The 20,943-nt window shown below is 47.1% G+C and overlaps 1 protein-coding gene across 20 annotated transcripts in view; it reads left to right on the forward strand.

Annotated features, from left to right (window-relative positions):
- The window catches only part of ADCK1 (aarF domain containing kinase 1), a 125,889-nt gene that overhangs the window by 72,044 nt on the left and 32,902 nt on the right, over positions 1-20,943 (forward strand). For all 20 annotated transcript variants that reach the window (XR_012416043.1, XR_012416045.1, XR_012416046.1 and 17 more), the window contains 2 exons: positions 7,472-7,630; positions 19,669-19,827. Coding sequence is in view for 16 of the 20 variants with exons in the window: in XM_065549140.2 (XP_065405212.1) it covers positions 7,472-7,630; positions 19,669-19,827 (318 nt within the window). In the remaining 4 variants the exon portion in view is untranslated. The remainder of the gene's footprint in view (positions 1-7,471; positions 7,631-19,668; positions 19,828-20,943) is intronic.

Below are 20,943 nucleotides of genomic sequence, written 5' to 3' on the forward strand. Positions count from 1 at the left end.
GAAGAGAAAGGGCAGGCCGGTGAGGAGGTCATTGTAGTCTCTGGGGAAATGAGGATGGTGGTTAACACTCACTGATGGAACCAGACTGTGAGGCCAGAACTGCTGACTCTGTGCCCAGCACTCTCATTGTAGCACTCTGCCCTCATAACTGGAGGCATCGTGTGAGTCACCCACTGCTACTGCAGTTATTGGGGGGGCTACTATAGGCTGTATTCTAGACCCTTTATGTATGTGGTTTCATATGACCCTATGAGGTCAATATTAAAATAACCATTTTACAGATAAGGAAACTGAAGTACAGTGGATTTGAGCCTTGGCATTTGACCTAGAGCCTGCACTGGAATCACCAAGCCTTATAGCTTCTCGGGCTAGACTGTCCTGACGAGCTGCTGGGCGTGTCTCAGAGTACACACACAGCCATCCTGGAGTATGGGTGCCCCTGGTTTCTTTTTTCCCTACCTGTCAGCCGCTGGTCACCATCTTGAGGGAGGAAAGAAGCTTGGTCTGACCTGTGATGCCCTTGACAGAGCCATGTGGGCAATGGCCTTGTGCCAGGAGGCCCTTCAGCAATTGGCAAGCATTGTGCCAGCCTTGGTGCAGGAACAGTTTTGTAATTTCTGGGGTTGGCCCTTGTCAGGAGGGCCTCAGGTTCTGCTGCTGGCCCTTCATTTTCTTTTCAGCTTGGCAACAGCAATAGCTAATGGCTCTGCAGAACCAATAGTTTGATCTTTTGGAACCCCAGAAAGAACACAAACTCCATGGAAGACAAGGTCGGAGTGTCCTTGAGCTGTTATTGCCATTATTATTTTTATTATAATAAATTGCTCTGAGTGAAAGCTGGTGATGAGGGGTATTCCCACCTTGAGGCAGGGCAGCTGTTGAGTGGGGCGGAGGCCCGGACAAGGAGTGAGGAGGGAGAGTGACACTTGATGCCTGTTCTCCCCTCTGATCACCATGGTCACATCAGAGGTGTCCTCTTCTTACCTTGCTGGACATTTCTTTCAGGATTGGAGGAAGCAGCAATGTGCAGGAAGCACTGTCTCCAGCAGGCCCTGCTAACATACAAGTGTGTTTTTCTGAGAGGCTGTTGCCTTTGGAGGTCTCCTCATGGCCAGAGACTATGTCAAGTACACTTTATGTAATTAACATGGTTCCTGTCATATGATGGTCCTGCAGTAAATATGTGTTGACTGATCGGCTTAGGCTAAGGAATAGCAAATTGGTTTCGTTTCATATATGAACTCTGGTCACTTTGTAGTGGCTGACTGGGGCACTGTGTTGAGATTCCAAGGCACCATCTGGGCTCATCAGGAATGGACTAGTGATGTCTGGCATGGGTGTGCTTGGGGTGTATTAGTTAGCTATTGCCGCATAACAAATTACCCACATCCCACCGCCAAAACTCAGTGACTTAAATAATAAACATTTGTTATCTTACAGTTTCTGTGGGTCAGGAATTTGGGAGGCTCTGGCTCAGTCGTGAGGTTGCAGTCCTATGGAGGCCTGGCAGGGGCTGGAGGATTGTTTCCAAGACGGCTCACTGTTGTCAGGAGGCCTCAGTTCCTTGCCACATGGACCTCTCTGCAGTCTGCATGAGTGTCACCATGTCATGGCAGCTCACTTCTTCCAGAGCAAGCAATCCAAGGGTGAGTGAGAGGCTTGTCACCGCCTTTATGACTTAGTCTTGGAAGTCACACACTATCGCTTCTTCCGTGTGTTCTTTGTTGGGAGTGGGTCATTAATTCCAGCTCACACTAAAGGGAGGGGAATAGGTGCCCCCTCTCAAAGGGAGGAGTATTTAAACATCTGTGGACATGTTTCATTTAGTTAATTAATTTTTAACATCCAGTTGGTACCAAAATATTCTGTTAACACCATGCTTAGGACACTCCAGTGGTTTCTCACCCTTTTTCTCCCTAATAATTAATTAATTGTAGAGACAGGATCTTGCTATGTTGCCCAGGTTGATCTTGAACTCCTAGCCTCAAGCAGTCCTCTTGCTTCAGCCTTCCAAAGTGCTGAGATTGCAGGCATCAGCCTCCATACCTGGCCATTGTGAACATATTTTAAAACTACCATGGGGAAATGAGTGTGCTTGTGCCACTTACTTGCTGTCACCATCAGGTGTCACCTTGGAAGATATAGGAATAATCCTGAAGAGGTGGGTTACAAATCAGACATGTTTAAAGGGGAGGGGCAGGAATTGCAGCAAAAGTGGGTATTGGCTGATAGGGCAATGACAAGATATAGGGGTATCTGGGGCAGGTCCCTGGGAAGTGGTGCAGGGAGAACTGGATGGGTTCCAAATGGAGGTGGTGGAGAGGTGGTGGTGGGTTTTCTGCCCAAGGCAGGCATCACAGTTTTGCAGAGTCCTAGATAGCTGGAGTTATTGTGTCTGCCTTAGGCTGGGGGTGGGAAAGGGGGGTGAAACTCTCTCTAGCCACTTCCATTAGCGCAGACGGAGACTTGTCTCCGCTCACCAGGCTCCAGCGGATGGCAGCTGGCACCCAGCCAGGTGTAGGGCAGGCCAACTCGAGACTGCAGGAGCCAGATGTTATTTGCTGCTGATGCCATGGTAACCTGCCCTGAGTTGGTTCTGCCCCAGGTGCCCTAAGTGGGAACTGCTTGGTCTTGGCGTCCGGGCCTGGGCTTGCCTGCTTTGAGGCAGGCTTCCGTCTGCATCTGGAGCCAGGCAGTTCGGGGTTTGTGAGATGCATTATTGATACGGTGATGTAGTTTCTAAAACCAAAATTGGCCTGACGTGACCGAGTATGGGAACAACAGGCTGGAGCATTTGAAAGTGGGCCATCTTGGAAGAATTCAGCTGTCCTCCATCCTGTGACTGGGGAGCCCCTTCCCTGAGGGCCCTGAGGCTGGCCACGCTGCAGCATCTGGAGGGGCTGTTTAAGATACTCCAAGCAAAACTCCCCAGGAGGCGTAGTGTGGTTTCTCCAGAAGATCCTGACTTCCTGTCCCCTTATTTTGGTCTTGGCCAGTGCTTGGCTGCGCAGTGTGGCAGTTTGGTAACACTGCCCAGTACCCTGGCTTCATGGGACTCTGCAGTGGGATTTTCTGGATAGTCTCTTACTCTGCCCTTTGACTCAGGTATGATGTCACTTGGTCTCCTGATTCCCAGGCTCATGAAGCCAGACTGCTGAGGACCTAACTGCCCCAGATTTGCCAAGCCCCTAGGGGATGACACATTTTTTCTTACCCCCCCGGTGCTTTTTTGCTCATTAAACGACAAACACTTCCTTGCTTCACATGTGTGCGCGCGCGCACACACACACACACACACACACAGAGAAAGAAACCAAACGATAAAAAGCCAGAGAAACTCTTTTTCTGATTATTTTTCCTTTTCCAGACAGGGACATCGATATATTTGAATCATGGGCCGACAGTAATTAAAAAGCACGTAACTAGTCATATTAAAATGCAGTTGTTTTACTTAACTGATTTTGCCGCTAGACCCAGAGCGGGGGAAGAAAAGAAATGGGGAAAGAAAAGCTTAGAAAGGGAGGCAAGTTTCTGTGAGTGACTGGAGGCAGCTGAGGGCCCTGCTTGAATCTAATTGCTGCAAATGCTGCAGTTTGTTTCTGGTAATGGTTTTCTGCTGAAAGGGCTGGGGGACGAGGCCTGATTGGAGGGGGGTGGCGTTTGTTTCAGCTGCATGGGGGGTATAATTCTGCTTTCGGGACAGGGTCTATTTTTCCTTACCATCTATCAGCATAAAGTACTTCCACTGAACACTTTGAATCAAGGTTCCATTTAGAGATACTTTATTCATATTTAATTATAGGCTGCAGCACCAATCTTTAATTACCTTTTTTATAAGCCAGCTAGGAACATCCACTAGCAATCAATTATCATGTGTGTGTATGTGTGTGTGCTTGCTTAAGCACAGGAGGGTGTGGGCGTGTGACTTGCTTCCTGATAGAGAAGGAAAAGATGGCTGCAGGGACACTGGGGAGGGGGTGGAGTAGGGTGTCTGTGTGACAGGTTTCCGGTGCCCGGTGAGGGGTGCATCCTCATTCCCCATGCCTGTCTTTGTTTCTGCTGGTGGTACTGGGGATGTGGGCAAGTCCTCACAGCTGGGTCTTGTTCAGGTGCTGAGTTGGCCACTGGGCTTGGGTGCTATCTTGAGGCCCCCTTGATTCCCCTGGTGGGGATGGGGAATTGTGGGAGGCCTCCTTCATGTCCTCTGGGGATGTGGTGGACCAGACTTCCTCTCACCCTAGAGATTAGGATCTGCTCGCCTCAGCTCTTTCTTTTCCTCACCTCCCTGCGGGGTGCTCTTGGCAGCTGTTCCTGCTACACAGCCCTAGCGATGCCATGTCACTCTTCAGTTGCAATGACTCTGCAGTGCCCCTGCAATGACACGGGCTTGGAGACTGGTTGTCCTTCTCAGACAGTGAGCACATGTTCCTGGGAGTCAGGCGGTGGCTTGGGGTAAGAAGTGAGGCCAGATGACCCCCAAATCCCTTTTCAGTGGGAAGATTGGGCCATTTTACCTGCCTGGGAGATGAGGGTGTGAGTTCACAGCTCTGCTCCAGAAAACCCTCTGCTTGGTGCTCCTTCAGGAACTCCAGAGAGCTTGCAAAGGGACTTGGTATTGATCTCATTATGTAACAGCTGGGGACATTGCCGAGGCTTTACCTTCCCTTCCATTCCTGGGTCCCTGTCCCAGCAAGGGGGTAGGGAGGGGACGAAACTCACACTTACTGGGTCTCTTAGGGGTGCTGGGCACCACGTCTGTGTTTTTTTCACTTATGCCTGCTGGGGCCTGAGAATACTATGTCCATCAGAGCCCCTTCTGTTGTGTGTGGCAGAAAACTGAAACTGACCTAAGCAGACAAATGAATCACAGGGTCGGTACTCAGGCATGGCTGGATCGAGAGGCTCAAACATTGTGGCCTGGGTTCACTCCCTCTGTCTCTTGGTACTCTGCTTTCTTCTTTGTTGCTACTATGTGATCCTCAGCAGTTGTACCCCAGGCTTATATTTTTATGTTGAAGTTCCATTGAGAAAAACATCCCTTCTGTATCAAACAAAAGTAAAATGATTGAGTCTGATTGGACCAGTTGAGTTACCTGTACATCTCTGAACTAATGCACATGGCCAGAGATATTCAGGGTCCTGATTGGCCAGGCCAGGGCCTCACACCTGCCTTGGAGGAACAGGTGTGCTTTTTCTATTTTGGAAAGCTGCATGTTTGAGGTCTTTGGATTCATAGGAATGTGGGAACAGGAAGGTCTAGCCATTTCAAAGGGAAGAAAAAGTTGATTCAATTCTTCTCCAGTGGAATAGTGGATTCAGTCATTCAACAAATTTGTTTGGCACCAACTAGTCCCAGCCGTGTTCTAGGGGGTTGCAGGGAATTCAGCAGTGAACAGAACAGACAAAAATCTTTGCCCACTTGGAGCTGATGTCCTAATGATCCCGTTGTTTCCCCATCCCAAGTCCAGGCTCAAGATGAAGGGTTCTTATGCTGAGAAACTCAGGGTGATTGGGTGGATGACAAGGGAAGAATTTTGCCATTGGGAGTCTAGAACTCACGAAGGAGGAGAAAAGACAAGTGTGTTTTGGGGGGAGCAGGGAGAACCAGACACTGGGAGAGATACAAATAACAAACCAACCAGGATGAAGGGGGCCAGGGAAGCGAATCCCATACCCATCTGTCCTGACAGAGAAGCGTAGGCCTTTCCTCATGTGACCTGGGCCTTTGGTCTGGGCAGGATGTTGATAAATGGGGATGGAGTTTAGTGAAAGCTACAACAATGATGACAGGGCTGGAGGGAATGATTTATGAGAGGAGTTCAGGAAAGTGATGGTGTAGCCTAGCAAATGGGGTGGGATGGTGGCTGTGGGTCATGTGACATCTGAAGTCCAAGGAGAGGGGTGGAGGGGCAGGGCAGAGTGGCTGCTGCAGTAATGGGGACTGAGGGAGGAAGGGCTGCGCAGACTGAATAGACTTCAAAGCATGAGGGCCTAGGAGGGTGGGCCAGGAGAGCAGGCATCTCTACATGCTTGTGCATGTGTGTGTGTGCATGTCTGGACTTTCCAGGATTGTGAGGCTGTACAGAGGCTTAAAGAAATGGAGAGGATTAGGATGTCAGCCTTGGCCAATCTTGGAAAAGACCTTTAGGGGCCTCTTTCCTAGTTGGCAGAATATTTGGATCTGGACCATGTAGGTGTGACCACTCAAGTCAGGGAATTTTATTTCCTTGAGGAATATTGGTATGGCATTTCTAAGAGGGAAGGAAGAAAGAAGAAGGAAGAGTAAGGAGTATATTTTCCACTTCATAGAAAAAGAAAGGCACAGGAAAGGCAAAGGGCTTTGCTCAGGCCTACTTTGAGTGGCATCGCAGGTGATGACCTAGAGCAAAGTTCTGGCTTGCAGCCCTGGGGTCTCTGCTCGAGTGGCCAGGCTGGGAGTGGACTTGGTGACCCATGCTGAGGCTGCTGCTCAGGCAGGAACAAAAGGTGGTTGTTGGTCTGGGGCCTCCGCCCAGGATTCTTTGAGCTCCCCTGGTTGGTAGAATGGAAACGTCCTCTGTCTGATCCCTGTCTGGGGCTGAGATACTGGGCTGCCCCGGGCCCATGTTCTGTTAATGCTGGATTGTCCATATGTGAGAGCCCAGGAGGCACAGCGGTGGATAGTGCAGTGGGCAGATAAAGCTCAGTTCTGAACAGCACTTCTTTAACCTTTGATGGAGGTGCTTAGGGGCCCGTGCACAGGTATGAGGATGTGCCTTCCATGCACATCTTCTGTCCCCCTCCCTCTATATGCCTACCGTTCGTGAATGTCCAGCAGCGGAGGACCAGGCAAGACCTGGTCCTGGTACACAACTGATAAAGCAAAAAATCTGTCCTCGGGGCTGGGTGCAGTGGCTCATGCCTGTAATCCTAGCACTTTGGGAGGCTGAGGTGGGCGGGTCACTTGAGGTAGGGAATTTGAGACCAGCCTGCCAACATGGTGAAACACCATCTCTATTAAAAAATACAAAGATTAGTTGGGTGTGGTGTCACACACCTGTAACCCCAGCTACTTAGGAGACTGAGGCAGGAGAATTGCTTGAACCTGGGGGGCAGAGGCTGCAGTGAGCCAAGATCGCACCACTGCACTCCAGCCTGGTCGACAGCGCAGGACTCTGTCTCAGCACACACACACACAACACACACACCACACATACACACTTTCTCTCTCTCTCTCTCTAATCTGTCCTGGGGGCGGAGGCTGCAGTGAGCCGAGATCATGCCACTGCACTCCAGCCTGGTCTATAGCGCGGGACTCTGTCTGTCTCAACATACACACACACACACACACACACACACACACACACACACACACACCCCACATCTGTCCTGGGGGCACTAGGCAGCCCTGACTCTGGCCCGTCTTCCTGACTGCCTCTCACTGAACTGGGTCACCTTTTTAATCGCTCTGTTCTCTCTCTACTCCCGACAGATCCATGATTTGTTCCAGAGCTTCGACGACACCCCTCTGGGGACTGCCTCCCTGGCCCAGGTCCACAAGGCAGTGCTGCATGATGGGCGGACGGTGGCCGTGAAGGTCCAGCACCCAAAGGTGCGGGCTCAGAGCTCGAAGGACATTCTCCTGATGGAGGTGAGAACCCTCCCTTTCTCCTTCCTGTGTCCTCGGTCCACATTTCCCTGGGATCCAGGCTGCCTAGATGGAACTGGTTCAGGCTGGTGTGGAGTGTGGCCCTTCGAGCAGCAGAGTGGGAGAGGAGAGCTGAGATCACGACAGAGGAGGTGTTATAACAGCTCCGTGACCACAAAACCCTGTGGCAGCTTGGGTTAGTTCTTGATTTGTCCCTGGGAACTGGCTGTGATAGTCTCAAAACACACTGAATGGCTGCTAGGGGCCAAGGGGACCTCAGGGGAGGGATGTTGTAGAAATGAGCTAAACCAAAGGTGTGTTTTTTTGTCTACCAAAGGGGTAGACAAAATTACATCTTAATTTGTTAAATTGTAACAAGAGGGAGCATGTGGTCAACAGGGATATAAAAATGACATACAGATCACATAGAAATATCTATGCAGGTTGCAGGTTTGCTTCTCTGGTACTTACTTGGAATGAACAAATTCACCTGTCTGAATGGTCCTAGGAAAACCCTTAGTGGACTTTTCTAGCTCTGTGCTCAGAGTAAGGGCAGAAGAGGTGGAGTGGCCACTGCTTGAGTCAGTAGCCATCACCCCCCATGGGGAGGTCAGCAATCTGTTTAATTTGTCAGTATGTCCCTTTCTTTCCTTTTCTTGTTTCCCTTTCTTTGCTCCCTTTCCTTACTCTAGACTCTTGTTCTTTCAACTCACTTTAACCAAACTTGATGCCTATGTTGAGGGTCTTCTGCACCCTGTGCTAGGTGGGTGCTGGGGACACGAGAGTGAGTGAGCCCCATCTTCATCTTGGGACAATCCTCATTTAGTGGAGACAGGCATGTAAATAGTCACAGCCATGTAGCACTGTGCCTGGATAGATGGGGCACCAAGGGGGCTGCAGCAAGATGGTGACTATTGAGATAGCCAGGCGGTGGAAGGACAGCCCAGCGAGTGTGGGGGCCTGACTGCTTGGAGGACAGAGTGTACTTGGATAACTTCAACCTGTTCCAATGGTATGAGCTCAAAGTGGAGATGAGGCTGGAAAGGTAGGTAGGACAGAACACGGGGGGTTTGTATTCCAGGCTAAGGCATAGAATGGTATGCATGGCCAACACTCACTACATATTTGTGGATCTGAGCAGATCTGAGTTTTTTCCTGTAGTCATTGGGAACCATTTAAGAATTTTAATTAGGGGACTGTCATGATCAGATTTGCATTAGAAATAAAAATCTGTTGGGAGTCTGGAGGATGGATCGGAAGGCAGAAAGACTGTAGCCAGGAGATGAATTGAGGGGCTGCTGCATTGGTCTGAGAGAGAAATAATGATGTGAAGTGAGGAGTGTAATGGGGACAAGGGAGATGGATGCGTTCAAGGGACAGAATAATCAGGATTTGTGACCAGCTTTACACATGGGGAGGGGGCAAGGACTGGTATGAATAAGAAGGAGACAAATATCTTAGGTTTCTGGCTTAAGTGCTTATGTTTAGGCATATTTAACTCTATACAGTAGTTCCCCTTTATCTGTGAAGATACATTCCAAGACCCCCAGTGGATGCCTGAATCCTCAGATAGTGCCCAACCCTATATATGCTGTTTTTTCTTATACATACTGATATGGTTTGGCTATTTCCCCACCCAAATCTCATCTTGAATTGTAGCCCCCGTAAGCCCCACGTGTTGTGGGAGAGACCCGGTAGGAGGTGATTGAATCATGGGGGCAGGTCTTTCCCATGCTGTTCTCGTGACAGTGAATAAGTCTCACAAGATCTGATGGTTTTATAAAAGGGCAGTCCCCTGCAAAGGCTCTCTTGCCTGCCACCATGTAAGATGTGCCTTTGCTTCTCCTTGGCCTTCTGCCATGATTGTGAGGCCTCCCTAGCCATGTGGAACTGTGCGTCCATTAAACCTCTTTCTTTTATAAATTATCCAGTCTCAGGTATGTCTTTATTAGCAGCGTGAGAACAGACTCATACACATACATACCTGTGATAAAGTTTAATTTATAAATTATGCATAGTAAGAGACTAATAATAAAATATAATTATAAGATATAATTATAATAAGAGTGAGGTGAATGTGGTCTCTTTCTCAAAATGCCTTATTGTATTGTACTCACCTATTTTCAGGACACAGTTGACCTTGGATAACTGAAACCTTGGAAAGCAAAACTATAGAGAAGGGGGACAACTATTTGTCAGTCAGGGTATAGTTGGTGAAAAGAATTTGCTCTACGTATTTCAAACAGGGAATTTGACACAGAAAATGGAGTTTACAAATGATGTAATGGCCAAAAAGCCAAATGGGATGGAGAGACAATTGCCAACAGCAGGAAGCCAAGGCCACCCTCAAGGCAGAGGACAAAGAGAAGATGTAGTTCTCTAGATCCCAGGGCCAGGGACCACAGATAGTAGCTGAGACTGTGGTGAGCTTGTTCCCTGGGAGCCAGATCACAGACATAGGGCCCTTCACTTGGGAGTGGGAGCCACAGATGCTGTTTGAGGCAGAAGAGTTTCCATCTCCTCTTGCCCCCCAGTATGCTAGTATCCCTCAGTGTTGCCTCTGGGCAAAACCTAGGTGGCAGCAAGTTGGCAAGGGAGCCTGGGAAATGGAAGTTCTCAAGAGAGTAAGGGGATTGGGATGCATCTCAGAACGAAGTGAAATGGTCAATGCAGCAACCACATAGGGTAAAGTAGTGCTCTTGGCAGTTTTGGATAGGAATATCCCTGTTGGTCTGGAGTCCAGGCTGGAATACAAATTCGGCATTTATGAGTAAAGATACTCTTGATAGATGAATCTGGGGGAATAGTGGAGATCACTCAGAGAAGGTATATAGAGTTTAAAAGACAGCAACAAGAAGAAAGAAGGCAAGGGAAAAAACTGTGCAAAACATTGTTTGGGGGTGAGCCCAAGAGGATAAGTTCATGAATGGGACTAAGAAAGCATGATCAGAGAGACTGGAGGAGAACCAGATTGTGCAATGCTGCTATATTCAGTGGAGAAAAGTTAAAGATGAAAGCACTATATTAGTTATCTAATGCTGCATAATGAGTCACCTCAAAACACAGTGGCTTAAAACAACAGTCATGTGTTTTGCTCATGAATTCACAGTTTGGCCAGGGCTTGGTAGAGAAACTCATCTGTTTTATGCAGCACTAGCTGGAGTAGCTTGACTGGGGGCTGGAGTGGCTCATTCCCTGGCTGGCAAGTTGGTGCTAGCTGTTGTCTGGGAGCTTAACTGGGGCTGTGGGCCAGGGCCTTAGTTCCTCTCCGTATCAGCTTCTACATGGCTGCTTGGTCTTCCTCACAGCATGGTGGCTGAGTTCTAAGAGCAAGTGACCCAAGAGAATAAGGCTGAAAGTACATCACAGTTTTGTGACTCAGCCTTGGAAGCCACATAGGATTACTTCTTTCTTACTCTTTTGGATGAAGCAGTCACAAAGGCCCCCTTAGTTAAGTTCAGGGTTGGGGAAATAGACTCTACCTCTTAATGGGAGAGTGGCAGGGTTCTAGAAGTGAATTAGAATGGGAGGTACTGTGGCAGCCATTTTGGAAAACATAGTCTGCCAGAATTCCTCAACGTTGTCAAATGGGAGATCAAATCAGTAAAGCACTGGAAAGGGTATTTTGGATTTGGCGATTCAGGGGGGTTAGGAAGAGCAGCTACAATGGCCTGATCAGGGTGAGAGAGAATTGAGACTGAAGGAAGTGGAGACTCTTCATGGAGAATGTACTCTTTTCAGATATTCAGCTGTGGAAGGTTCGGGAGAGTTAGGGTAGTGGTCCGAGCAGAGCATAGGATTAAATACTGGGGAGACTTGAGTGGAATTGTAGCTGATGGGGAAGGGGGCAGATTAGGGGATTCGGCAGAGAGAAGTAATTGCTCGATCAAGTCCTGAGGGAGATTCAAGTGACTGGGAATGAATAACACAGGTGGAAACCTTAGCCTTTGTTTCAAGCCCAGTGGAAGGTGGGAAGGCTGGGTACAGATGAGTGTGTGGGGCAGAGGAGAGGGGGAGGGAAAGTGGGCAGCAGAGTGTGTAGCAGCCTGATAGCCTCTATTTTTTCTCTGAAGTGGGAGGCAAGACCATCTGCTGAGAATGAGGGGGTAGAAGGTAGCATTGGAGACTCGAGGTGGGTGAAGGTTTGGAATAGCTACTCTGTGCAGTGGAAAGGAGGCTGACCAGGGCAGGAGAACAGGGTTGCTGGGTGGCCCTGAGCATCTCCCTACAAACCTGATTTTTCTGGCACACCTGTCAGCAGCTGTGGAGCAGCCATGGCTGGGAGAGAACTGGGAGACTTGGAGGATCTCAGGGTTTCCTGAATCCCAGAAGCCACTCCTGAGTCAGGCAGGAGGCTGCCTCTGCGTAGTAAAGCCATCAGGGCCCACCTGGACAGGGAGGACAGCTGTCGCTTTTTCTCTGCACTTTCTTGCTGCCTCCCTAAGTGATGGTTGCTGTAAGGTCGGAGCAATAATAGCAGTAATCAAGATTTGGCATCTTCCTCCCTGAGGTAAGGATCACATGCTTTTCTTGGGAAGCACAGCCTGGCAGGCTGTGTGCAGAGTACGGAGTGGCTCCTTAGTAGTGGCTGAGGCAGTTCTGGGGCTGGGACCACAAGGCAAACCGGAGACCCACACTCATACCCTTCAGGAGAACAGCCGGAACGGAGGCCTGAGGCCACCACCCCATGGACTGTCAGGATGAGCAGCAGCACTGGGTAACACTGCCATCTCACTGGGCTTCGTCTCTGGTGGGAAAAGTCCTGCCTGGGTCCTTCTCTGGTGGAAAACCAAGAAGCTCGTACTTGAAGTGGATATTTTGTTTTTCTGTGTTGAGACCTAAATGGTTTCTTATATTTAGGAATGACAATCCCAGAAAGGTATTAAGCATTCTTGGCCTGAAGAATGATTTCTAGGGGACATTTAGGGCTACCAGAAACTTAGGGACAGAGAGGAGGCAAAGCTACTTTTCTGCATACCCTCTATGTCTCCTTTCATGCCAACTCCAGGTATGGTATGCCCATATGCTTCTCTCCCACTCTTGTGCACTCTCCTCTGCCCTGTAATTGATCACAACCTGGTCTGAAGAGGAAAGCAATCTGATGAAAGCGATTCACAGTGACCGATAGGCTTAACCTCTTTATATTTGCAGTTTAAGAGGTGACCTTCTACATCCAAACTCATAACTACTGTGCATTTACAGGGTGATAGAGGTCTATAGGGGTGAGACTTTTGAGAACAAGGGGGTGGTGACTACTGGTTGAATCAGTTGGGATGCTTTCAGTTGGCTCTAAGAACCAGAAAATCCAACTGAAAGTGGTATAGCTAATGCTAACCCCTATTATCTCACATGTGAAGATGTCTGGAACTTGGGTCACCTGTTCCAAGGCTGACAGCCCAGCACCTCACTGTGGTTTGTAACAACTCAGACTCTTTCCGTGTTTCGCTCTGCTGTCTCAGCTTCCTGGCTTGCCCTCCTGAGCCAGCACCGAGCATAGTCCCAACACAGCGGCAACAGTTCCTGGCGTTACAAGTAGGTGACATCCTCATATTATTTATCAGGAAAAAAAAAAAAAAAAAAGAGTTCCCTAGCAGAGTTCTCTTCATTTCTTATTGTCAAGAAGTAATGCCCACTCCCAAATCAGTCTTGGCAAGAAAACTGAGACTACCTTGATTGTCTTAAACCGATCATGACTCACCTTCTCAGACCTGTTTTCCTTGAAGGATGTGAAGGATGTACAAACTTGGGGTTGTGTTAGCCAGGATGATGGGGGAGATGGGCTGTTGGTTTGGCCTCCAGTAGCATGTACCACCCTAGAGTTTTGTGTCTCCTGTGAACCTGGCAGTTTTGTGTCTCCTATGAACCTTCTCCCTTGGAGAGGGGAGAGAGCCTCTAGGATAGACTGTTGAAGGATGGCAGGGGAGGGAGGCTGATTCTCAGTAAATGGTGTTCAGTGAATCAGATGGTGTCGATGACTTTGCACAAAAGAAAAAGGCAGAGCCAAGGATGTTTTTTCAGCTTTGTCATTATCACCTGATATTGTCCCTTAATAGTTGGGGCAACTCTACTTCTAGATGCACGGCCAGTGACTCTTATTGATTTGAGTGGCTGTCCAGAGCCAGACTAATTGGGCCCAGAGATTGGAACAATGATTCAGCAGGAGGGGGTGAACTGATGAAGCATAGTCCATTTGTCTGCTGGCGGCCTGGCTTTGCAGCAGTTCTTTTCTACCCACAACACTGGGGAGCTTAGCGGGCCATATCTCACTGCCATTCTCACTGCTTGAGGGCAGGGTAAGACTCAGATGATCCCTGAGCTGTGGGACTACCATAATCCCCAGGTCCTAATCACCCTATATCACTCCCAGTTATTTCTCCAGCTTCTGAATTGATGAGGAACACTCCCTTACCCTCTCACCCATAAGGAATCTAACACATTGCCAAGTACTATGCCCTTCATGCACCACTGGGCCCCAAGGCGCTCGGCTATGTTGGAGTGGGACTCTTTGGCCTGAGCAATAAATCTCATCTATTGCTTGATGTCATCTGGCCCATCCCAAGGGTCAAGGGTCTCAAAAAGTAAAAACCCATGGCAGTCATGTTTTTGACTTTTTCTGAGCAGCATTTTCAGTGCATTTTGTCTACCATCTTGTTTGTTTGTTTGTTTGTTTCTTTTTTTTTTTTTTTTTGACAGAGTCTCACTCTGTTGCCCAAGCTGGCGTGCAGTGGTGCGATCTTAGCTCACTGCAACCTCCACTGCCTGGGTTCAGGTGATTCTTCTACCTTAGCCTCCCAAGTAGCTGGGATTACAGGTGCCTGCCAGCACGCCTGGCTAATTTTTGTATTTTTAGTAGAGACGGGGTTTTGCCATGTTGGCCAGGCTGGTCTTAAACCCCTGACCTCAGGTGATCCATCCGCCTCGGCCTTCCAAAGTGCTGGGATTACAGGCGTGAGCCACGGCACCCAGCCTCATCTTGTTTCCTTACTAAATGTGTTGGTTGAGCAGTGGGTGGCTAGGCAATGTTTGCGTTGGCATAGAATCCAGCAGCAATTTTATTTTTTAAAATATATATTAAAAAGTATCCAGAGATGTGGGCCACCCAAGGAAACTTCACCCTATAAATCTATTTTCTAAAAAGTGTTTACTTTAATAACTTATCAGAACAAAGATAAACCCAATGAATGGCAAGCTATTTACATCACTCTGAATTGATTTTCAACTCTTGTTGAACGTTCATTTTTACCAGTTTGGATCTGTACAGGCATTCTATTTAGTGTGCTGTTTTCCCATAGAACATTATTTCTTTTATAATGTACAATAACTTGATAACAGTAACTTGCATTTCCAGTTGCATTTTACAGTTTACAAAGCTCCTTCTCTGCCTTATCTTGAGCTTCCTATTGTATTGTCCTGTGTCGTTGTGTTGTGTTGCATGAGGCAGGGCTGCATAAAGAATGAACAAGAGAAGCCCAGGTCAGATTTTGTTTTGACAATTCCTGTTTTCTACTATGTAAAATTGGCAAGAAAAGGATTAAATGAAAGTGTGTGTGTAAAGTGTTCGTAGCACAGTGCCTGGCGTGTAGTAGGAACTAAATAATGATAATTCCCCTTCTCTTTTGCTATTTTAAATAACAGTCAGTTGTTTTATTTCTTTTCTTTTCTTGGTTTTATTTTATTTTATTTTATTTTTTAGTTTTTGAGATGGAGTCTCTATTTATTGCCTAGGCTGGAGTGCAGTGGCATGACCTAGGCTCACTGCAAACTCTGCCTCCTGGGTTCAAGCGATTCTCCTGCTTCAGCCTCCTGAGTAGCTCGGATTACAGGCACATGCCACTACACCTGGCTACTTTTTATATTTTTAGTAGAGATGGGGTTTCCCTGTGTTGGCCAGGCTGGTCTTGAACTCCTGACCTCAAGTGATCTGCCCGTCTTGGCCTCCCAAAGCGGTGGGATTACAGGTGTGAGCCACCACGGCTGGCCTGTTCACTAGTTTTCAAACTTATGTGTGACTCTTCATTTTTTCCATTATATTTCTGTGTGGCCCATGATTGATTTTTCCTCCTGCAAGCCAATGACCCTATAGGAAGATAGTTTTATTGTTTCACCTTGAAGGAAGTATTAATTTTTGAATATACCTTGATTGATTCATAAGGTTTCAGCTCAAGTAGAGAACTCTCAGGCTTTCTGAAATTATGATTCCCCCAAATTCAGAAGTTATGGCTCTTTCCACTAAAACCTCAGAAACAGAAAAACTCATTTTCTTTGGATAACACATGTGAACATATAATTATCTCAGAGAAGCAGACAAAATCTTTGAAATATTCATTTGTTCATTCATTTACTCATTCATTCATTCATTCATGTGAGTATTCAATAAACATTTGCAGAGTGTTGAGTAGCTGGTAGGCACTGGTAGAAACACTGGTTGTTAGAAGAATTTTATGGAGAAGATGCATTTTGGGAGAAAAATCAAAAAGTCAAATTGATAACAACATCTGTTTTATTTTAGTTGATTGCATGTGTTGTCAAAAAGAAAAATTGAAATGAATCTGCTTAAGGTAGGCTACGTAGATTCATTTAAGAACAGAGTTGAATGAAACCAGACGGTGAAACTGAGTTTTATGTTACTTTCTTCAGCCAAGAAAAGTCTAAAAATGGCAGCAGCCCAAACTACTTGAACCCGACGACTCTTAACCTGACCCCCTCCCCACCCACTGAATTTCAAGGGGTTGGTGAACCCCCTGAATTATGTGCAAAATTATGTATGTTCATTTTCTGGGCTTTGTAGCTGGTATCAAGTTTTAAAATTGGTGAGCTCCTATAAAGGGGATGGTGACATTGCATAAATCTGAGAACCACTGACTTCTATTCAAAGAACCCCCTTCATTTTAAAGTAACCAGGGAAGTGACCCACAACCCACAGGATGCCTTAGAAAACAGTTCGATGAGCAATGTAAAGTTTTCTGTGTTACGAGTTAGCTTACTAATTAGTTACTAGCAATTAATATTAGTTAATAAAATTGACTGCTTATGATTAATGATGTCAGGTATTATCAAGTGTTAATAATAATGAATAGTATTAATAATGACTAATTATGTAATTGATTAGTAACTGGAAAATCTTTAATGTGCCTTTCAGTGCTGCTTGGATATCAGTGATAATTAAAAATTTCACAAAAAACAGTGACCATACAATAAATGATGAGGAATTATTATTTGGCCAGAAGCTTCACCCTCAAGTAGAGACCTCACTGGGCTACAGGTAGCTCTCTGTGCGTATCCACGTCTGGTCCATGGTAATTACCTAGAGGGTAATCAGTAAATATTGATCGAACAAATGAGAGAGCCTCATTGTGGCCCCTTTCCTTGCCCCTCTTGGGTGAGACCCTCTGGAGTTTAGATTGGAGCAAAATGCTGGAGAGCTTTTCTTGCCTGAATTCCGAGCCCAGAACGGTAGAATTCAGGTGACTTAGATGGCATGACTGGCCTCTGCATGGGCCTGGGGGAATCTCTTCTTTTTCCTGTTCACTTGCTCTGCCTCTGCTTTGGTCACTGCCAAGGGCCATCTGAGGGCATTGTGATGGGATGTGATGCTAGAGGCTGCGGTGCCCAGGTGCCAGGGCTTGAGGCGTACAGTCCGGGCCTCTCTGTTGCCTCTCTGTTGCCCCCTCTCCCTTCTAGTCTTGCGTGATACAAACAAAACATAAACTAAATCAATTATCATAAGGTCATAGGTCTAGCCCATGAAAGACCAGACAAAACTCAAAAGAAATTAAACTACAGCCAAATGTAATTAAAAGAAGTTTTGGTAGAAATTGAGCATGATAATGCTGTGTGATGATTCTTTTTGGAATGGCATCTGGTACATCACCCAGGACATAGGGCTTGAAAACAAAGCTGTAAATGCCTTGTAGTTAATAGTCTGGCTTTAGATTGATTTCTTTTGCCAACACAGCATTGAGCAAAATGTCATAGAACAGGGCAAAAAGAAGCATGAGACAAGGCTTTTGTCTAGGGCTCAGTAAGCCTTTCTGGAAAGATGGGAAGGGGAAGGTCTTTTGGTACCATCAGGCCCACAGCTAGTTAGTTCTTATTGCCATCTGCTGTAGCCAGGGTTAGAGATGGTTGTTCTCAGATAACTCGGACTGTCATTTATACTAAGAATTACTGGGTCAGTCAGTCAGTCTTCTCCCCAGGCCTGGCTTTGAATGCCAGCAGGAGAGCTTATGGGAGATCAGGGCCCTTCTATTTCCCTCCCAGAATACTGGAACACCTCCTATGTCCCTGGTGTCACCCTTGCTTACCCGCTACAGAGCCATCATCGAGGAACTTGGGCACCCATCTCAAATCCAGAGCCCTGGTGGTGGGGCAGCCTTAGGATTGAGTCCCTGCCCATGGAGGGGGCTGTGGTATGCTTTGCACAGATCACTGGGCCCTTCTTTAATTTCACATCATTAAACTGACCCCTGAATGCCAGATAAATCTTCTAAAACCCCCTCTTATCATGTCATCACTCAAGAATCCACAGTGGAGCCAAATTGCCAAAAATCTAAGCTTTTCATCCAGGTGGTCAAATTCCTTCTCTCTCTCTCCTCTTGTCTGATCTAGTCGTGTTTTCTTATTCCAATTTAGTTTTTTATTATGAAATATTTTAGATGTACAGGAAGTATAGAAAATAGTATTATAAATGTTCAAGCACCAAACATTCAACTTAAGAAATAAAGTAGTGACAGTTACATTTGCAGCACCTTCCCAGTGCTTTGTGAACAGACCACGAGGAACAGATCGGGGAGCAGCCACAGGAGCAGTTGAGCTAAGTGCTTCAGAGCAAGGGCTGTGGAGTTGGCTGTGGAATTCCCAAGGGGAATTTTAGCTCAGTGATTCCTTGCTGGGAAAATTTTGGGAAAATCATACAACCCCTCAGAGCCTCAGATTCCTCATCTATGAAATGGGATAGCACTTTGGTAGGCTGAGGCAGGAGGGCTGCTTGAAGACAGGAGCTTGAGACCAACCTGGGCAACATAGTGAGACCCTGCCTCTACAAAAAAAACTTTAAAAATTTGCTGGACGTGGTGATGCACACCTGTAATCCCAGCCACTCAGGAGGCTGAGGTGGGAGGATGACTTGAGCCTTGGAAGTCAAGGTTGTGGTGAACTGTGATCACGCCACTGCACTCTAGCCTGGGCTACAGAGTGACAGCTTGTCTAAACAACAATAGAAAAGGGATGATAAGATGTGTATCTGTGTGCCTCCCAGAGTTGTTGCAAGAATTAAGTTTAGTAGTAAGTAAAGTGCTTAGTTCGCTATTCACAATAGCGAAGATGTGGGATCAACCCAAATGCCCATCAATGAGAGACTGGATAAAGAAAATGTGGTAGATATACACCATGGAGTACTGTGCAGCCATAAAAAGGAATGAGATCATGTCCTTTGCAGGGACATGGATGAAGCTGGAAGCCATTATCCTCAGCAAACTAATGCAGGAACAAAAAAAAAAACCAAACACCGCTTGTTCCAACTTGTAAGTGGGAGCTGAACAATGAGAACACATGGACATAGGGAGGGCAACAACACACCTGGGGCCTGTTGGGCAGGGGTTGGGGAGAGTATTAGGAAAAAGAGCTAATGCATGCCAGGCTTAATACCTAGGTGATGGGTTGATAGGTGCAGCAAACCACCATGGCACACGTTTACCTATGAAACAAGCCTGCACATCCTGCACACATATCCCAGAACTTAAAAAATAAAATAAAAAATAAGTGCTTAATTAGTGCTGGACACGAGGGGAACCCTCAGCCAATGGTAGTCATGGTTACCGATGCTGGCTGTTGGGCTATCGTCATCTTGGACTTGGTGCAGAGTATCGAGCTTATGGGAGAGCAGGGTCCTACTATGTTTCCCTCCTGGAATTCAGAGGAGGGATGGGCCTCAGGGGAGCAGTTTCCCTTACTCCAGAGGAGAACCAGGCAGGAAGGTAGGAAATGTCGCTTGGTGTGTGCTGTGGGCCCACCCCATGACTGGGGTGCTTGTTGGATTTCAGGTGCTCATTCTGGCTGTGAAGCAGCTATTCCCAGAGTTTGAGTTTATGTGGCTTGTGGATGAAGCCAAGAAGAACCTGCCTTTGGAGCTGGATTTCCTCAATGAAGGGAGGAATGCTGAGAAGGTGTCCCAGATGCTCAAGCATTTTGACTTCTTGAAGGTAGGTGGGACGAGGCAGTGGGGGGCATGGCGGTCTGGTGGAAGAGTGTGGTGGTACGTGGGTCCCTGCCTGGAGTGTCCCTTTCAGGACATAATTGGGACATCTTCTTCCTGAGTCCTCTTACTGAGGATGAATGATTTGTCACTGGTGATGTGCATTAAATCCCTTGAAGGCAATTTGCAAAGAAATACCAAGTGTGATTGTTGACCCATTAGTCAATTAAACAGATGTTTATTGAATAAACGACAACTGCAAGACACTGAGCCCTAGCCAAGAAACTATATGCTGTGGTCTCTGCCTCCGTGAGGCGTGGGATGATGATGATAATGGCGACGCTGATAGCTAACACTACTGTACGCTGGGACTATTTTAAACACACGTGTTTTACCTCAGCTTATACAGTTGGTTCTGCTGTAACAAAACGTATGTGTTTCTAGAAATACTTCAGTTATGCAAAATCACACAACAGAAACCACAGAGCTTATGGGGAAAATAGAGTTAGGGGCACAACACTCAAAAAAATTAATCAGTGGCGGGGCATGGTGGCTCACGCCTGTAATCCCAGCACTTTGCGAGGCAGAGGCAGGTGGATCACCTGAGGTGAGGAAATTGAGACCAGCCTGGCCAACATGGTGAAACCCCATCTCTACTAAAAATATAAAAATTAGCCTGGCGTGGTGGCGTGTGCCTATAATCTCAGCTGCTCGGCAGGCTGAAGCAAGAGAATCGCTAGAACCCAGGAGGTGGAGGTTGCAGTGAGCTGAGATCATGCCACTGCATTCAGATCTGGGCAACAAGAGTGAAACTCCGTCTCAGAAAAAAGGAAAAAAAAATCATCAGTAATACAGTAATATAGAAAAGAAAAGAAGATAAGAATGAATAAAAACCAGTAGCATAGTTTTACACATGTTAAATGGCTAAGAAATACATAAGACGACAGTACACATGGCACTTTACCTTGAGCCTGCTGTGGAAGTGGACATCAGAAGGGTTGCTGCTTGTTAGTTTTGTGAGATGGTGGGAGGAGTCCTTTGAAATGGGACAGAGGCCAGGCATGGTGGCTGATGACAGTAATCCCAGTACTTTGGGAGGCGGAGGTGGGCGGATCACTTGAGG

The sequence above is a fragment of the Macaca fascicularis genome, chromosome 7, assembly GCF_037993035.2.
Source record: "Macaca fascicularis isolate 582-1 chromosome 7, T2T-MFA8v1.1".
Taxonomy (NCBI): Eukaryota; Metazoa; Chordata; class Mammalia; order Primates; family Cercopithecidae; genus Macaca; species Macaca fascicularis.